Source organism: Salvelinus fontinalis, chromosome 19 (genome assembly GCF_029448725.1).
Source record: "Salvelinus fontinalis isolate EN_2023a chromosome 19, ASM2944872v1, whole genome shotgun sequence".
In the NCBI taxonomy this organism is placed as follows: Eukaryota; Metazoa; Chordata; class Actinopteri; order Salmoniformes; family Salmonidae; genus Salvelinus; species Salvelinus fontinalis.
In genome coordinates, this window is record NC_074683.1 from 2637776 (window position 1) to 2652511 (window position 14736).

The 14736-nt window shown below is 40.4% G+C and overlaps 2 protein-coding genes across 6 annotated transcripts in view; both read right to left on the reverse strand.

Moving 5' to 3' along the window:
• Positions 1-7311, reverse strand: part of LOC129816148 (calcitonin gene-related peptide type 1 receptor) — a 47560-nt gene extending 40249 nt beyond the window's left edge. For 2 of the 3 annotated variants that reach the window (XM_055870361.1, XM_055870360.1), the window contains exon 1: positions 6771-7311. The gene's annotated coding sequence lies outside the window, so the exon portion shown is untranslated. The remainder of the gene's footprint in view (positions 1-6770) is intronic. The other variant, XM_055870362.1, reaches the window with a different exon arrangement.
• Positions 7312-11664: 4353 nt separating this feature from the next.
• Positions 11665-14736, reverse strand: part of LOC129816149 (tissue factor pathway inhibitor-like) — a 49433-nt gene continuing 46361 nt past the window's right edge. For 2 of the 3 annotated variants that reach the window (XM_055870364.1, XM_055870363.1), the window contains exons 4-7: positions 14352-14453; positions 13607-13663; positions 12552-12749; positions 11665-12239 (exon numbers count right to left, since the gene is read on the reverse strand). In XM_055870364.1, coding sequence (XP_055726339.1) covers positions 12211-12239; positions 12552-12749; positions 13607-13663; positions 14352-14453 — 386 coding nt within the window. In that variant the 3' untranslated portion in view covers positions 11665-12210. The remainder of the gene's footprint in view (positions 12240-12551; positions 12750-13606; positions 13664-14351; positions 14454-14736) is intronic. The other variant, XM_055870365.1, reaches the window with a different exon arrangement.

Consider the following 14736-nt stretch of genomic DNA (forward strand, 5'->3'; position numbering starts at 1 on the left):
ATAGCCTAACCTGGCAAGCATGAGCCTACTTGTTTTTTAAGTTAAAGAACCTGAAGCAGCAGCATGTAAGAAAACTAGCTCTTATCCCATCACACTTTCCACTTGGCCAGACCACATTTTAAGGTCAGTTGATGATCAAATGCAGTCAAGTGCATTGGGCAAACATGCACACGCATGTAGTGTTGTGTCTAGTCATTACACTGACATTCATTCCCTAGGGGTTTTTAGGCCAAAAGCCACTGTGGAAAAGTTGTTTGTTTACCTTTATGATCTAATCTCTATATCTGTGGTCTGTTTACTTCCACAGGACATCAATTACATACTGGGCATGTAGCCCTTAATCATGGCTTCTCATGGGATACCATTCCCCAAGTTCCCTATGGGAAATATAAAGTTATTCTATCATAAATAATGGCCAGGGAAAGAAAAGGCCAGTGGTGAGTGGACCTCTCAACCCACTGGAAGAGGACCATCCCTTGTCCTTCTGTAGTCTCAGAAGTTCAGCATGTCCATCAAAATGTAACCACGTCACTCCATCCATCCATCCCACTGCCTGAGACCACCATACAAAAAACCCATCCACAGACTAGCATCCCCATTCTACACTAATAAAAAGGGATTCCAAGGGTCTGTGGGCTCAGGCTAGAAGCTGTCCTTGTTGATCCTAGGACCTACAGACCTAGGGTCATGCTACCCAAACTTAACCATAGTTATTAGAGGTGGTGAGAGTGGCTGTGAAAACGAATTAGGGCAACCTTACTGGACTGAACTGGTGAGGGCAATTTTAGTATCCCACCCTATTTATTTATGACGTTCGTTTGGACAGGGACAATGTACAACAAAAACAAAGGTCTCAGAGCACTTATAAGTGATGCATTGCTTCAGATTTAGCTAACAGCTATAGAGCAGATTCAAACCATGTTTAGCCCAGCATCGCTCGTGCTAGCCTGGCTGGGTTTGGCTCAGCAGTGTGAAAGGGGTATTCATCTCTCGTTGCATCTGAGACTTTCTGACAGATCCTGTCCTGATCTCTATGGAGGCTAGCTGGCCTGTGAACTCGACCTGGGGGGCCAAAGAATCGTCCCACACGTGCACACCATAGGCCCAAGACTTAACCTCTGAGACCATTCCCCTCACACATGATAGACTCATGTAGGCTACTGTAGCATTAGTGTGTTCACATGTCAACTGGAAAAGAACAAGACATATAAAGTATGCAAATACAGACATGTAAATGAGATGCATGTACAGGCAATGTACAAAGGATTACAAAGGGTAGTAGTGTACAGAGCATTGCAAAATCAGGGATGTTGTGACACACACAGGCAAATGTTAAAACCACAATATTGACATCTGAGTGGGAGGACAGCTATTGAAGATCATAAAAACAAGATGACTATTGTAAATACAGTATCTACTATGCAGACACACAAGCTAGCTCTCTAAATATGTTGAATCTTATGGAAATAATAGGCCTGACACATGAAATAGTTTTCCCTTGTACTATACTGCCCAGGGCAGGGGTGAGATAGTACACTGGATGGGGCGGATACGCATACTAACTCCTAGGAACCCTTTCTCTCTCTCTGTGCCCCATCAGAAGCCACCTCCCACCCTCTAAATCAGGAAGGTTGTGTCAGCCGCTGACAGTTTGTTTAGCACGCATCAACATGGAACACCCCTGGAAATGGCCACAGATTATTTCCATTGTCCTATATTCTTCAAAAAGCCCTCAATCTCAGATAAACGTTAGCCGAGCACACACACGCAAGCATAGAAGATGCTGTCCAAAGGGTCTGACTGTTGCAATAACACACAGTAAGTCCAGTTACATTTACATTTTAGTCATTTAGCAGACGCTCTTATCCAGAGCGACTTACAGTAGAGTGCATACATTTTATTACATTTCATTACATTTTACATACTGAGACAAGGATATTCCTACCGGCCAAACCCTCCCTAACCCGGACGACGCTATGCCAATTGTGCGTCGCCCCACGGACCTCCCGGTTGCGGCCAGCTGCGACAGAGCCTGGGCGCGAACCCAGAGACTCTGGTGGCGCAACTAGCACTGCGATGCAGTGCCCTAGACCACTGCGCCACCGGGGAGGCCCAGTTAACACAACAGGCCTGTCAGTGAAACATACATAGTTAAAATCAACGGTCACTAACTAAAATAATGGTCTGTAATACATGAGTGTGTATGTGTGTTGGGGGGGGGGGGGGGGGTCTTTTTAATGTCATTGGGTTTTGACTCAGAATGAAATATAGGGTCTAGAGGGAGGTTTGAGAGAGTGATGCATATCAGCACCATTGTAGTTGAGTGTAATGTGATAGCCGAAGCCTAGGGAGAGCGGAACACTAAACATATGATGTGTGCCAAGGTTGTTGTTTAAACAGGGGGATTCAATAATGGCCCGATGCACTTGAATGCATACGAAGGGTAATAACATATGGACACAGGATGTGAGATGATGGTGTTATTAGCTCGCTCTCAGATTAATGACTAAACCACAGGCTGGTGAGAAATAGAGAGACAGAGAGACAGAGAGAGATAGAGAGAAAGAGAGAGAGACCAATGAGAGGGGGAGAGAGTGTGTGTGTGCATGTGTGTGAGAAAGAGACAGACAGAGAGAGAGACAGAGAGAGAGAGAGAGAGAGAGAGAGAGAGACAGACAGACAGACAGACAGACAGACAGACAGACAATCAAGGGCCTCCAGCATGATGAAAGCATCACAATGCATTTGTGTTTGTGCGTCCCGACTTCAAAACATGGGAAATGATTTATTGGATATGGTTTAGCAGTGAGCAGCATCATCTCGGCAGATCAGCAGCATGTATCCACAGTATCTGCTCCCTGAGGAGCACCCTGGCTAACATATCCGCCTGAAGGTGTTTACATCTTCTGGGAGAGAGGATGCTGTCTTAAACTGTGTGGCAGCTGTTGGTTCAGATGATGTTTAGATATCGGAAAAAGTAAGGGGACATTTGTGTTGAGGGCACATTTGTGTTGAGAATTTGTTCAGAAGCTCATCTATTATGCAGACCAAACTATGAACAATGTCAGATTCGAAGGTAGCTCTTGGGATAATACATCATATTCGTCTTTGAAGAATGTTTATTTTTTAATTTTTATTCCTCCCATGTTGTGAATTTTTTGCATACTTTTTCATAACATTGTGAGCAGTGAGTTCATATTCAGATGTAATGTGAATCTGTAGGTAAGACAATAACGACTGATCTTAACCTATCTGAGATACAGTCCATTCTGTAGCTAGACCAGAGTGAGAAACAGACACATTTTCAATCGTCAACACTGTTTTCCTTGTTGACTTTTTTGGATGCCTCAGCTTATTCTGTGCCATGGAGATGGTTGAGCGTCTAAAGGCAATGTTACCAAGTCACCTTTTTTACACTGACATTTATTATCCCACTTCGAGGCAGCATGCAATGGCCACTCTACAGGACTGCTCGGGTGTGGAATCCAAATCCAATGCTTTACAGTTCAAAACAAATACTCCCTTTTTACTATGTGAGCCCATACAGATGAAGGATCTTAATTTAATCACACTTATTTTGCTACAAATTTTCCTGCACAGTAGGAAATGTTAACTTGCAGTGAATTCAAGGTTAAAAAATGCTTCTAAAGTTTGTAATTTCCACTTTAAAATGTCAGACTTGATTTGCCCAAACGAAAAATATATCAACCCCTACAAAAAAATGTCCATTAATTATATTATAATCCCAAAAATAATTTCCTGTTGCTGCAGGATTATTTTCCTGCTGTAGCAAACTGGCTCAAATGAAGATCCTACATCTGTATATTTACTGCGAACACTTGGCCATTAATCCTTGCGGACTTATTAGACACTTATGTCAGTTGGCATCTCATGAGATATTCAGACTGAAGAACCTTCTCCGGCTGTCCTATATCGCCAGTCCATGCAGTGAAACAGCATATTTTCCTCAGCACGCTTTTAAATGGAACACAAAAAAATCTTGAAAAATTTCATACATGTTGAAACAAGCAATAATATTTTGCGTCATGTTATTTTTTTCATGCTAGTGGGTTATTGTGGATGTTTAATTAGTCATTTGACTTGTGAGAGTGCTTGTGAGTTTAAAAGGGTGCAAATTATGGACGTTGGGGTAAGATGAGGAATACAGTGTCAGCAAAATGCATCTGGAAAGGCTTTATGATGTCTAAAGTGTCCTGATGGACTTGAATGTTTTATAATACTTGGTTTGTACATGTCTACTTTATCCTCTCCTTGAAGGAGTAATATCAATGCATTTCTCATCGTATCGAGGCAAGATCTGATGTGAGCGTCATCATCATCTTCATCATGGTCTTCCCTCTAGCTTCCGCACAACATTTCATCAAGTTCAATCTGTGCCTTACATAACAATGCAGCTGATTCAACAACAACTTGAGATAGCACTGGTGCCAAACAGTGTTCGGGTACACCAAGAATGACACCGCTGCAATGCTGTCAGTAAACGTTCAGTTCAACTGGGTGTGCTGTGCCATGTCAAATCAATGTCTGCATTTCATGTCTGTTTTCAAATGTAACAGTGTCTGTGGAAAAACCCATTTTCCCTGTGTCTGAAGACAGTTGATGATATTACAAGATGGCTATCTGTGATACAAAAATTCTCATTCATTTGACTCAATGTTCAGGCCAAATAGAAAAACTCTCCTGTCAACTCATTCTCAAACAGCAATATGCATACACTTACGGAATGCCCAGTAAATTACTTTTTGTTTAGGAATAACATGGTTATGATGACAATTTAAGATTTATAGGTTACCTACCATATCATGCCCTAAATTAAAACAAATTGCTAGCCTAACACTTACACTTTATGTGCAGCTTCCACTATAACGTTTGAAAAGGTTCCATATAAGGAACCTATAAGGTTGTAAAAACACATCTTGAATAAAGCCTGAGTTAAAAAAGAATGACATATTGTAGGATGTCTTCCTTATAAACATGTCATGAAGCATGTTGCAGTGCAACCTTACTGATAGGCTACCTCCCACTAAGCATTTACCATCAGGCAACGTCTTTTGGACCTCTTTTTTTGGTCATGTCCTCGGACGTTGATTTCTGGACCAAATCTGAACCAATCAGAGACGTCTATATTTGGTTCAGATTTAGACCGGCTTTGATTTCAACGTCCGGACCTGCCTATGTTTGTCCCACATATAGGCCGAGATAGCACTGGTGGACAGCACAGTACAGTTTGGACAGCACAGTACAGTACAATAGAGTACAACAGAGTACAGTACATTACAGTACACGATAAAGAAAAATACAGTACACTACCACAGAGTACACTAGAGTTACAGTAAAGTAAAAAAAAGTATATTATAGTGTACTGTTTTGTACCCTACTTTACTCTAATGTACTTCACTGAACTAAACTGTACTGTACTCTACTGAATTAAACTATTCGGCACTCTACTGTACTGTACTGAATTAAACTGTACTGTCCTGTACTGTACTGTACTGAATTAAACTATACGGCATTCTACTGTATTGTACTGAATTAAACTGTACTGTATTCTACTGTATTGTACTGAATTAAACTGTACTGTCCTGTACTGTACTGTACTGAATTAAACTATACGGCATTCTACTGTATTGTACTGAATTAAACTGTACTGTATTCTACTGTATTGTACTGAATTAAACTGTACTGTATTGTACTGTACTCTACTGAATTAAACTATACTGTACTCTACTGTACTGTACTGTGTCTAATGCACTCTAATAAATTCATCTCAACTGTACTATACGGTACTTTAACGTACTCTAATGAATTAAACTCTACTGTACCCTACTGTACTGTACTGTACTCTGAATAAAACTCTGTCCTGTACGGTATTGTACTGTATTCTTCTGTGTTCTACTGTGCTGTACTAAACTGTTCCCTACTGTACTGTGATTTTCAAACTTCTGAACCATAGCCTAGACTTCTATGATTCGTTCAGATTTGGATCTGGTCCACACCGACCAAATTTGTACTTGTTTGGGTGTGGAGTTCATTAGAAGATAAAACCCAGCATGCTTTGCTAGTGTTTGTTTTACATTTACATTTGGGTCATTTCTAACCTTTCATTCTGCACCTGAAATGCAGGTGATGTCAACGTCTGGAAAAGACTTCTAAAATACATATTTTCAACTAATTTTGCTTACTGGGCTTGCATTTGTTTTCTGTTCCAACCCTTTCAATTCCTTTAAAATTAAAACTCTTTTTTGGAAAGGTTGTCATAGATTAATTATACAAATCCGTTTAACACTAACATAACCTAATGATTAAGTATTCATAGGCTATTCCAAGTAATAGGCTATAGCCTCGTTATTGACCTAATTCCTGATCTTCTTCAATACTGTATCACAGGGGTATCGACCAAGCCTTCTCTTGATGTGTTCTCATTTCCCAATGGAATTATGCAAAATATTACTGCAAATGACTAGCCTATCTGCGGTGCGCAATAGATTTTTGAGTACTACAAGAAATACAGTAGTCTATCCATGTCGACAGTGCACTGAAATCCAAAAAACAATTTCAGGACAAAATTAATCCGACAGAAATGTAGCTCATTACAACAGACTCTTTCCGATTATCATGGTCTTTAATTTGATATTCATAGGCTCTTGATTTGAGAAATGCAAATGCCTATGCATGGATAAAACTGGAAAATAGTCATCTTAAATAGATCTGTAAATATGGCCATTATAGGCTATTCGAATATTTCTTACCTGATGACAATAGCTTAAAATCCAATGGCAACGTGATTTAGAAAGTCACATAAACCGACCAAACACTCCAGAGACAGCTTTCCAAATGCAACCTTCGGTGCGGTGATAGTGAACCAAACCCAACGGATCCCGGACACTCAATGAATAAAGTGTCAGACTAGGACTGCTGTCAGGTTGTTGGAAGCCACCCACTATTGTTAGCCGACTTCCTCTTACATCACGAATTAGCCTACAGCGCTTCGGGAGAACCCACAAAGCTTTAATATCATTCACGCGTAACAGACGCCGACGGCATGTAGGGGAGACCGGGTTGGTTGTCTCGGGGGTTGTCTCGGGGGTTGGGCCCGGTTTCCCAATAGCGATGGAACTTAAAAAGTGCGTCGTTGAGGCATGTGTCGATACTGATAGAATCGAAAGAAAGGCAGCGCTGCTCTCGGGTCATCTGTCTCCATCCAAATCTTATTTTAACATTAGAATTATTCCACAATACTGACGACGGATCAGCTCCTAGAGAAATAGTATCACATCTGCAAATACTCAGGCAGCTAATTCTAATGCTTAGCCTATAATAATGAATTAAATCAACATTTTGCATATCACTGCGCACATGTTAGGCTACACATAATGAAATATATTTAGGTAAAAATTACAGTAGCCAAATAGCAAAATAAAACTAAATTGAATGAACATGAAATTGATGTCAATATTATTGAAATATGTAGGCCTATATGTAGCCTATAGGGGAGACTGGGGATGGTTGCAACACTTTTTGCATTTTTGTCAATTTCTCCGAGATTGTCAATTTCTCCAAGATTGTTTGAGCTACAACATTCAAAATGTGGTAGGAACAACTTACATTGGTCTTCTACAAATTGGTATAGGCAATATATCTCTAAATCAAATGGACAAGGTGGGACTTTGTCTCAAATACAACGAGTGAAATGTTACAATTTACCCCACCAGCAACCCCCGATGTCAGTTGTAATAGGGCTTGGGTTGAAATTTTTAAGTTAAAAAAAATGCATAAATCATGACATAAAACAACATATTGAAAGCCTTTATTGAGAACATGAGAACAACATTGCCATGTTTAAAATTCTGTTTGGAAGAAATAATAAAATAATTATTATTTTTACACTCCACTAACTGGCCATTTTCAACTAAACAATAATGTCTGACTACTAAACAACAAGATCTGAAGTAAATAACTGAATGTTTGTGTGTGTGTGTGTGTGTTTATAAGTAAGTGAGTGAGTCACAGTTGCGATAGTGGTATGGTAGTCCTGGGGAACAGGCTTGGTGGGCCCATAATTCACATTCCCAGTACTGCACCCAGACCGTGTTAGGCTTGCTACAACTAACCCTGACCCTTGAAGCCATAAGCTACACAGCAAATTCCCCTGTGTTAAAATAACACCGAAAATGTGGATCCGAATAGCATAGGAGGTTGGTGGCACCTTAATTGGGGAGGACTGGCTCGTGGAAATAACTGGAGCAAAATAGGTGGAATGGTATCAAATACATCAAACAGATGGATTACATGTGTTTGATGCCATTCCATTTGCTCCATTCTAGACATTATCCCCTCAGCTGCCTCCACAGCCTTATTTCCCAGAGTGCCTTGCCTTTCAAGTGACTTTTAATGTTACAACCCATGACTGAATTTGCTAGTGACAGAGAGATGGTTGTTGCTTTCATCACTTTATTCCTCTGCAGACTTCAAAAAGTGAGATTCTATGTGAATATGTTGTCCTGGAAACGTTCATATTTGACACATTACAATGTTTTTCATGAGGCCTTATTTTGAAGGCTTACACTGGAAAAAATATTGGGTTGTTTGGACTGCTGGGTTGCAACTGCTGGGTTGCAGGCATTTGTAAAAAGAGCAAGGTTGATTAGTTGATGCTGTGTAATTGAGATAGGACCCAACGGATCAGATCAGAAGACTGGAGGCTTGGCTTAGTAGGGGTGTGGCTTTAATTAAGTACTTTTAGGCCACCTGTGAGAGTAAATGTCATTCCGGTTCATCTGTTCTGTTGAACTGGTATCACTAGTTAAGGTTGAATTGTTTTTATTGCTTTAATGAACTGTATAAAAGTGTATAAGTTTCTTAAGAAGCTTACACAAATCCCAAAGTGATAGTACCCACCTTGATGAAATATGTAAATGATAATGTACATATTTGTCTACTAGAATATGTATTGTGCAATAATATTTAAAGAAAATTATACATTGCAGTATACAAACTTAACAAGATCAACAGAAATAGCAAAACATTGCTATCTAAAAGCAAGTTACTGCCTAGTTAGGTCTTCAGCCAGCATGGAACAAAAGGGGATGAAGTGTCGTTCAAAACTCTGACACAGTTGTCAAGTCAAAGCATCACAAGAGACATGCCAAACGGGAGATGTATAATTATTGATGCAATTGACTCTGGTTTCTCTTCATTATGCACAACCCTGCATGGTTGATATTTTCTGGGGTTGTGTCCCTCTCTCTATCCTCTCTCTCATTATCCTTTTCTTTGGACGGACCAGGAGGCAGCAAAGGTAACGGTGTCTTGACCACGGCTGGCGCAGTCTCACTGGTCCAGCGGACAAGGCTGGAATTGCTGGAAGGACTGGGGAAGACGAAAATGTAACTGTGTCTTGACCGAGGCATGGCCCGACTCCATGGACCACCCCAAACCCCAGCACCAGACCAGCTGCCTGTGGAGGAAATGACAGACTGCAGGCCTTGAGGCGAGTAGAGTGCTGCCGAGGCGGGCCTTACTCCCTCTACCCTTGGCCTGCAGCCCTCCTCCCCTGACTTTTTTTTTTTTTTTTTTTTTACATCTGCCCTCTTTAGGCAACCACCGACCTGACCAGAACCAGCAGAAGACCAACAGAAAGAGAGAAAAGACCAGACAGTATCACCACCAGAACCAGAGGCGTGAAGAAAGGACCAAAGACACCAACCTATGCCTGGAGTGAGCAGACCACAAAGGAGTGCCTCCATTGACCTAAAAGTCACGGGCTTCCAGGTGTGTCTGCTCACTCTGAGGTTTGTCCTTTCTCCCCCTGCAGGACCAGAGTAGATCAACACCCTCCTTCTTCAACCCCCCCCCCCCCAACCTGAACAAAATGACCAGGATGAACCCAGGAGTGATGCACAGCTACAACGCGGTGAGGCTGGCACTAATCCCCATCGAGGAGGCTGCCAAGGACGGAGCGCCGCCAATTGCTGGGGAGCAGCTGGAGCAACTTGAGAAGCAATAACAACCGCCAGACCAGAAACCATGACCCGCCTGGAATTCAGCAGGGCAGTTCTACAGAGAGGTATGGGCTTTGAGAACTGCCTGGTGAAACCCCCAGTACCAGGAATCAGTTGAAGCCAGTTTCAAGATCCCCCAGTTACTAGAACAGTTTAGATTAAAATACAGAAATTGTAAAGATAAAAGGTCCCATTTCACAGTAATTACACTCTCAGACAGAATCATAAGTATATAGTTACAGTCCAATTCCACAACAAAAGCATCCAAGAGTATGACATAGAAGTTCGGTTTACACCATTTTGCCACTCAAGGCAGTGGCTAGGAGGGTCCTGGACGAAGACAATGTCTGGACTGGGGCACGAAAATGGCTGGTTCAGTTGAACCAGACCCAACAGGAGTGGGTGGAGTCTAACATCTCCCAGTACCATCATGCTCTGTCCACTACATGGTATGCCCAAACGATGCAGGAACTGCGGCCAACTTGTCCTTCTGGGCGCAGCCTGCACGGCCATCGCCTGCAGAATCTGTAACATGATCCTGCAACCTGAGTGGGGGAAGGGGGCCACTTCTTTAAAACCTGCCCCAATTCCTATGCCGCCAGGGCAAAGTTTAAAGCAAGGTATTAAATCAATTCATATTTATATAATTTACATTTAATAAATATAAGTTTAATTGTTCAATCAATGCACATGCAAAAACATAGATATTGAAAAACAATTCCTAAAATCAACCTGCAATAGAGCATGCTGGGAAATATAATGATGGCAGTGGTTTCAGCTCAAGTCTGGTTATTAACGGTCCTGTTTATCATGAAATTGGATGATATTTGAAGGAAACCATATCAAAGTATGATGTTAATTATTTTTATACATCTCCCGTTTGGTAGGTCTCTTGTGACGTGGTTTTCAGCAGCACCGACGGATGTGCTGACTTGACAACTGCGTTTAAGTTTTGAACGATCCGTCCCCTCTTTCTTTCCATGCTGGCTGAAGACCTAGCTAGCCAGTAACTAGTTAACGCCAGACACAGATGAAAGGGGAAACACAGTATTAGTATCTTCGCCACAGATGAATAAGCTAAGCTTTTAATTATATTTGCTAACACCCTACAGTCAAATTTTGGCACTAGTAGAGTAGCTATGTAAACCATATCCCTCTGCAAGCACACCTTCTCCTATGTTGGTTACAAGGCAGTACTTATTTAAATTAGGTAAATATCGTGTTACCATTAGTGTATTAAAATGTGAGTTAGGGTGATGCCACCCTATCCCCTTAATAAAACTGCCCCCTGAATCCAAGTGTTTGACATGGGGAGGGGACCAGTAACTTTATGATCAAACTTTGTAGAAGCAACATTCATTTTTTCATCATTCTTTTATCTGGTTTCATCCAAATGTCATCCAATTTAATGAAAAACATGATTTTTCACTGTTCATGACCTTTAAGGTAAGGGTTACGGTTGAGGTTAGGGTTAAGGATCCTGTATAGCGTCTACGATATGGAAATGTTAGCCTATTCTGATAATACAACACTGCCCCCTTGTGTCTGAATAACAGACTTATTAGATGAGTAAATTCCAATAGCATACATATTGCAATATAAAAGGGGGCTTTGAACAGAATGAAAATATCCAGAAGTGCAATGTGGATGACTACGCAACATTTTATTTAGGCTCCAATTCGTTGATTATACATGTTCTTTCCAACTGTTAAAAAAAATGTAATGTGCATTTTTTCCATGGTAAGACATTACTCACATGAAGGAATGATCTTAACCTGGGATTAAATAATTACACTGATAATGTAATTGATAGAGATTGAGCTTTATAGTAGTGATATTTCATGGGCAGTGCAGTGCTATTGGGTTCCTTAATGTTAATCATTTGTCAATAAAAACAAACTTGTCTGGTGTCCTCAGGAAAAACATTACAATGATATACCATTTTTTAGGATGTGACAGGGAAGAAAATGTCTACAATTTTGATATTACAAAACCACAAAACCACTAAAATAACAAAATTACATAATAGGCCAAAACAAGCCTTTTATACAATTGCTGTAAAACTACAACATAATACCACCGTCAAATAAGAACCATATAGATAAAGTGTAATTAAAAAGTAGTGTAAGAATGATTTAATACAAGGCCTTGATTTAGACAGTTTGAAATAAGATGTTGGTGTTCTTCTTTATCCTGATGGTCTTTTGTGAGTGGGATCTGGAAATGTCACAACACAAATGACAAGTTGCAATCTTTCAAACACTTCTCTATGGCACTAGTCAAGAAACAAACATTGCATTCTTAAGGTAAATGCTATTTAGCAAAAACACGTGATTTTTAAACGAAAGGTTAAAGAGTGAAACAAGTGTGGCACTAACACACCTGTTTCAAATAATCAACTAATCATGGTTTTCAGGCTGGATGTTGATCATTTGAATCAGGTGTGCTAATGCTGGGTGGGAACAAAAGCCTGCACACCCAGTAGCTCTATAGGACCAGTATTGGAGAAAACGGTAACTTGGATCTTACTCGGCTTCACACACATCTTCATGCAGTGTCTCTTGAGGACAAAGTTGTTCTTGTTGCCCCCACAGCTCCTGTTACGCAACCAATGACATCTCTTTGTCTTGGGATTGTACACATATCTCCTTCCCGTTCTCCTCTCCTCTCCGTCACACATCGTGCCCTTGTCATTGGTACTGAGACAGAACTCTGGAGGACTGAAGTCTGAAAGAATTACACAAAGGCAATAGTAAACTGAAATGACGTACAACAATGACTCCATAATACCAAAGACACATTTTATAACACTAAAGAAAGTGTGTAGGCTACATGGCCAATGCAACTCTGATAAAACATACTTTAATAAAAATATATATATATATTTTAGCTTTATGGAAATGAGGTTAATGGTAATCTACTGTAAAAGTGACTACCCACTGGGCACACACTGTCTGAAACAAGGTTATTTCCACACAATTTCAATGAAATTACACTGAACTAACATGGAATAGACATCTGTACCCAGTGGGTACTTGATTCTACTACTTTTTCTTTTACATTTGAAATTTACCTCAACAAAGGAAACATTGTTTTTACTACCTCAAGAGTCAAACTGTGGAAAAGCCACAAGATGTCAGCCTTGGGTTACGGGAGTACTGTAAGTATCCTATATCACTTCACTGGAATGACAAATACAGAAACACTCCTTTCCTGAATTCACTGACCTGGGTGGAGTTTTGGAACATGAATCATAACTACTTGTCTGTGACTGAGGGATGGCAGGTGCCCCCTTTTTACTGTGTTGTGACCTCTGTATCAGACAGTGGTGGTCTATGAGTACTTACTCACTCCTCATGCACCATACATTCCCATTTTAATAGCAGTGAATCAGTGTCACATGGAAGAAGGAGGTATGGTGGGCGATATGCTGCCTTTATAAGTTGTAGTTTGTTTACCTAACTGCTTCTGAAGAGGTGCATATAAAATTACTGTCCCTCTCACCTAGCTATTGCAGTTGCAGCATGGTATGTGTGCAATAGTACACATGAGAAATGACTGCATTCCTGGGTTACAGTACTAACCTGTGGCCTGGTGTTGATGATTCTGCTGCATGTGTGAGGCGCTTAAAGCAAACTCCCCTGAAAAAGAGGAATACTCAGCATTCACATGCTGCTTTCAATATGAGACTGGAGCATGGTGGAGCATGCATTTCTTCTTCCTTTTACCAGTATTAGAAGTTGTGATACTGTAGTTAACTTAGGAGTTAATATCAACTCACCATGACAGAAGAGATATATACTGTAGCAATACAGTTCCACAAGGGTACGAGGTGTTGTCATTTCTACTATCTCTATAAAACTTATCCCTCAGCTTTTTCCTCCCTCCCTCAGAATTCTCTTAAACAGAGCTGACAGGATAGCAGCCCTTCCACTTAGTGTCTGTGGTTCATAGTCTTCAGAGACCCCACAACCCCACTTTCCTGGCCTTGCCAATCAGAAGGGCTGACAGAAGGGCAGACTGGCATGCTGGGAAAATGAAAAGCTTCTTGGACAAACAGTTTAATATACTGACGCTATGTACAGTAGTATCATAAAGAAGTACTGTAGGGCTACATGCAAAATTAATGCACAAATGAAACAATGACTTTGTCTGGTTATTGAAACATAAGATCAATATATGGTTATGTTTATAGACATCCATTTTGTTAAATCAGATTAGGCCTGCCTGAAATATCTTTGGTGCTACTGCACAATTAATTGTCTTCTTTAATCAATTACTAGAGCTAACATTTGTTTAAGAAATAAAAATACATAAACATTGTCTTACCAGTTACTGTGACAGGTTGTACATTAGGTTTACTAGTGGGTTTTGGGACGGTGACCTCCAATTTAGGAGTCACATCCAATTTAGGGGCCACATTGGTGTTTTCTGCCATGAAACCAAAACATGGTTAGAGTTTACTTACATAATAAGTTACAGCATGTAATAGAAATGTAATATAATACAAACAGTTTACTACTCTATTGTTAAAACCTGTTTACCGAGGAACTATTGTAATATGACATACTGTACAACATACAGAAGTTATTATACTTATGGATTCAGATTTATTAAAGAGAAAAAATATGAGCCCAAGCCTTCATTTGAGCCCAATGAAGATGGATTAGGGATTCTGATACAGAATGAAAATGTAATTATCTTTGAGTTGTCG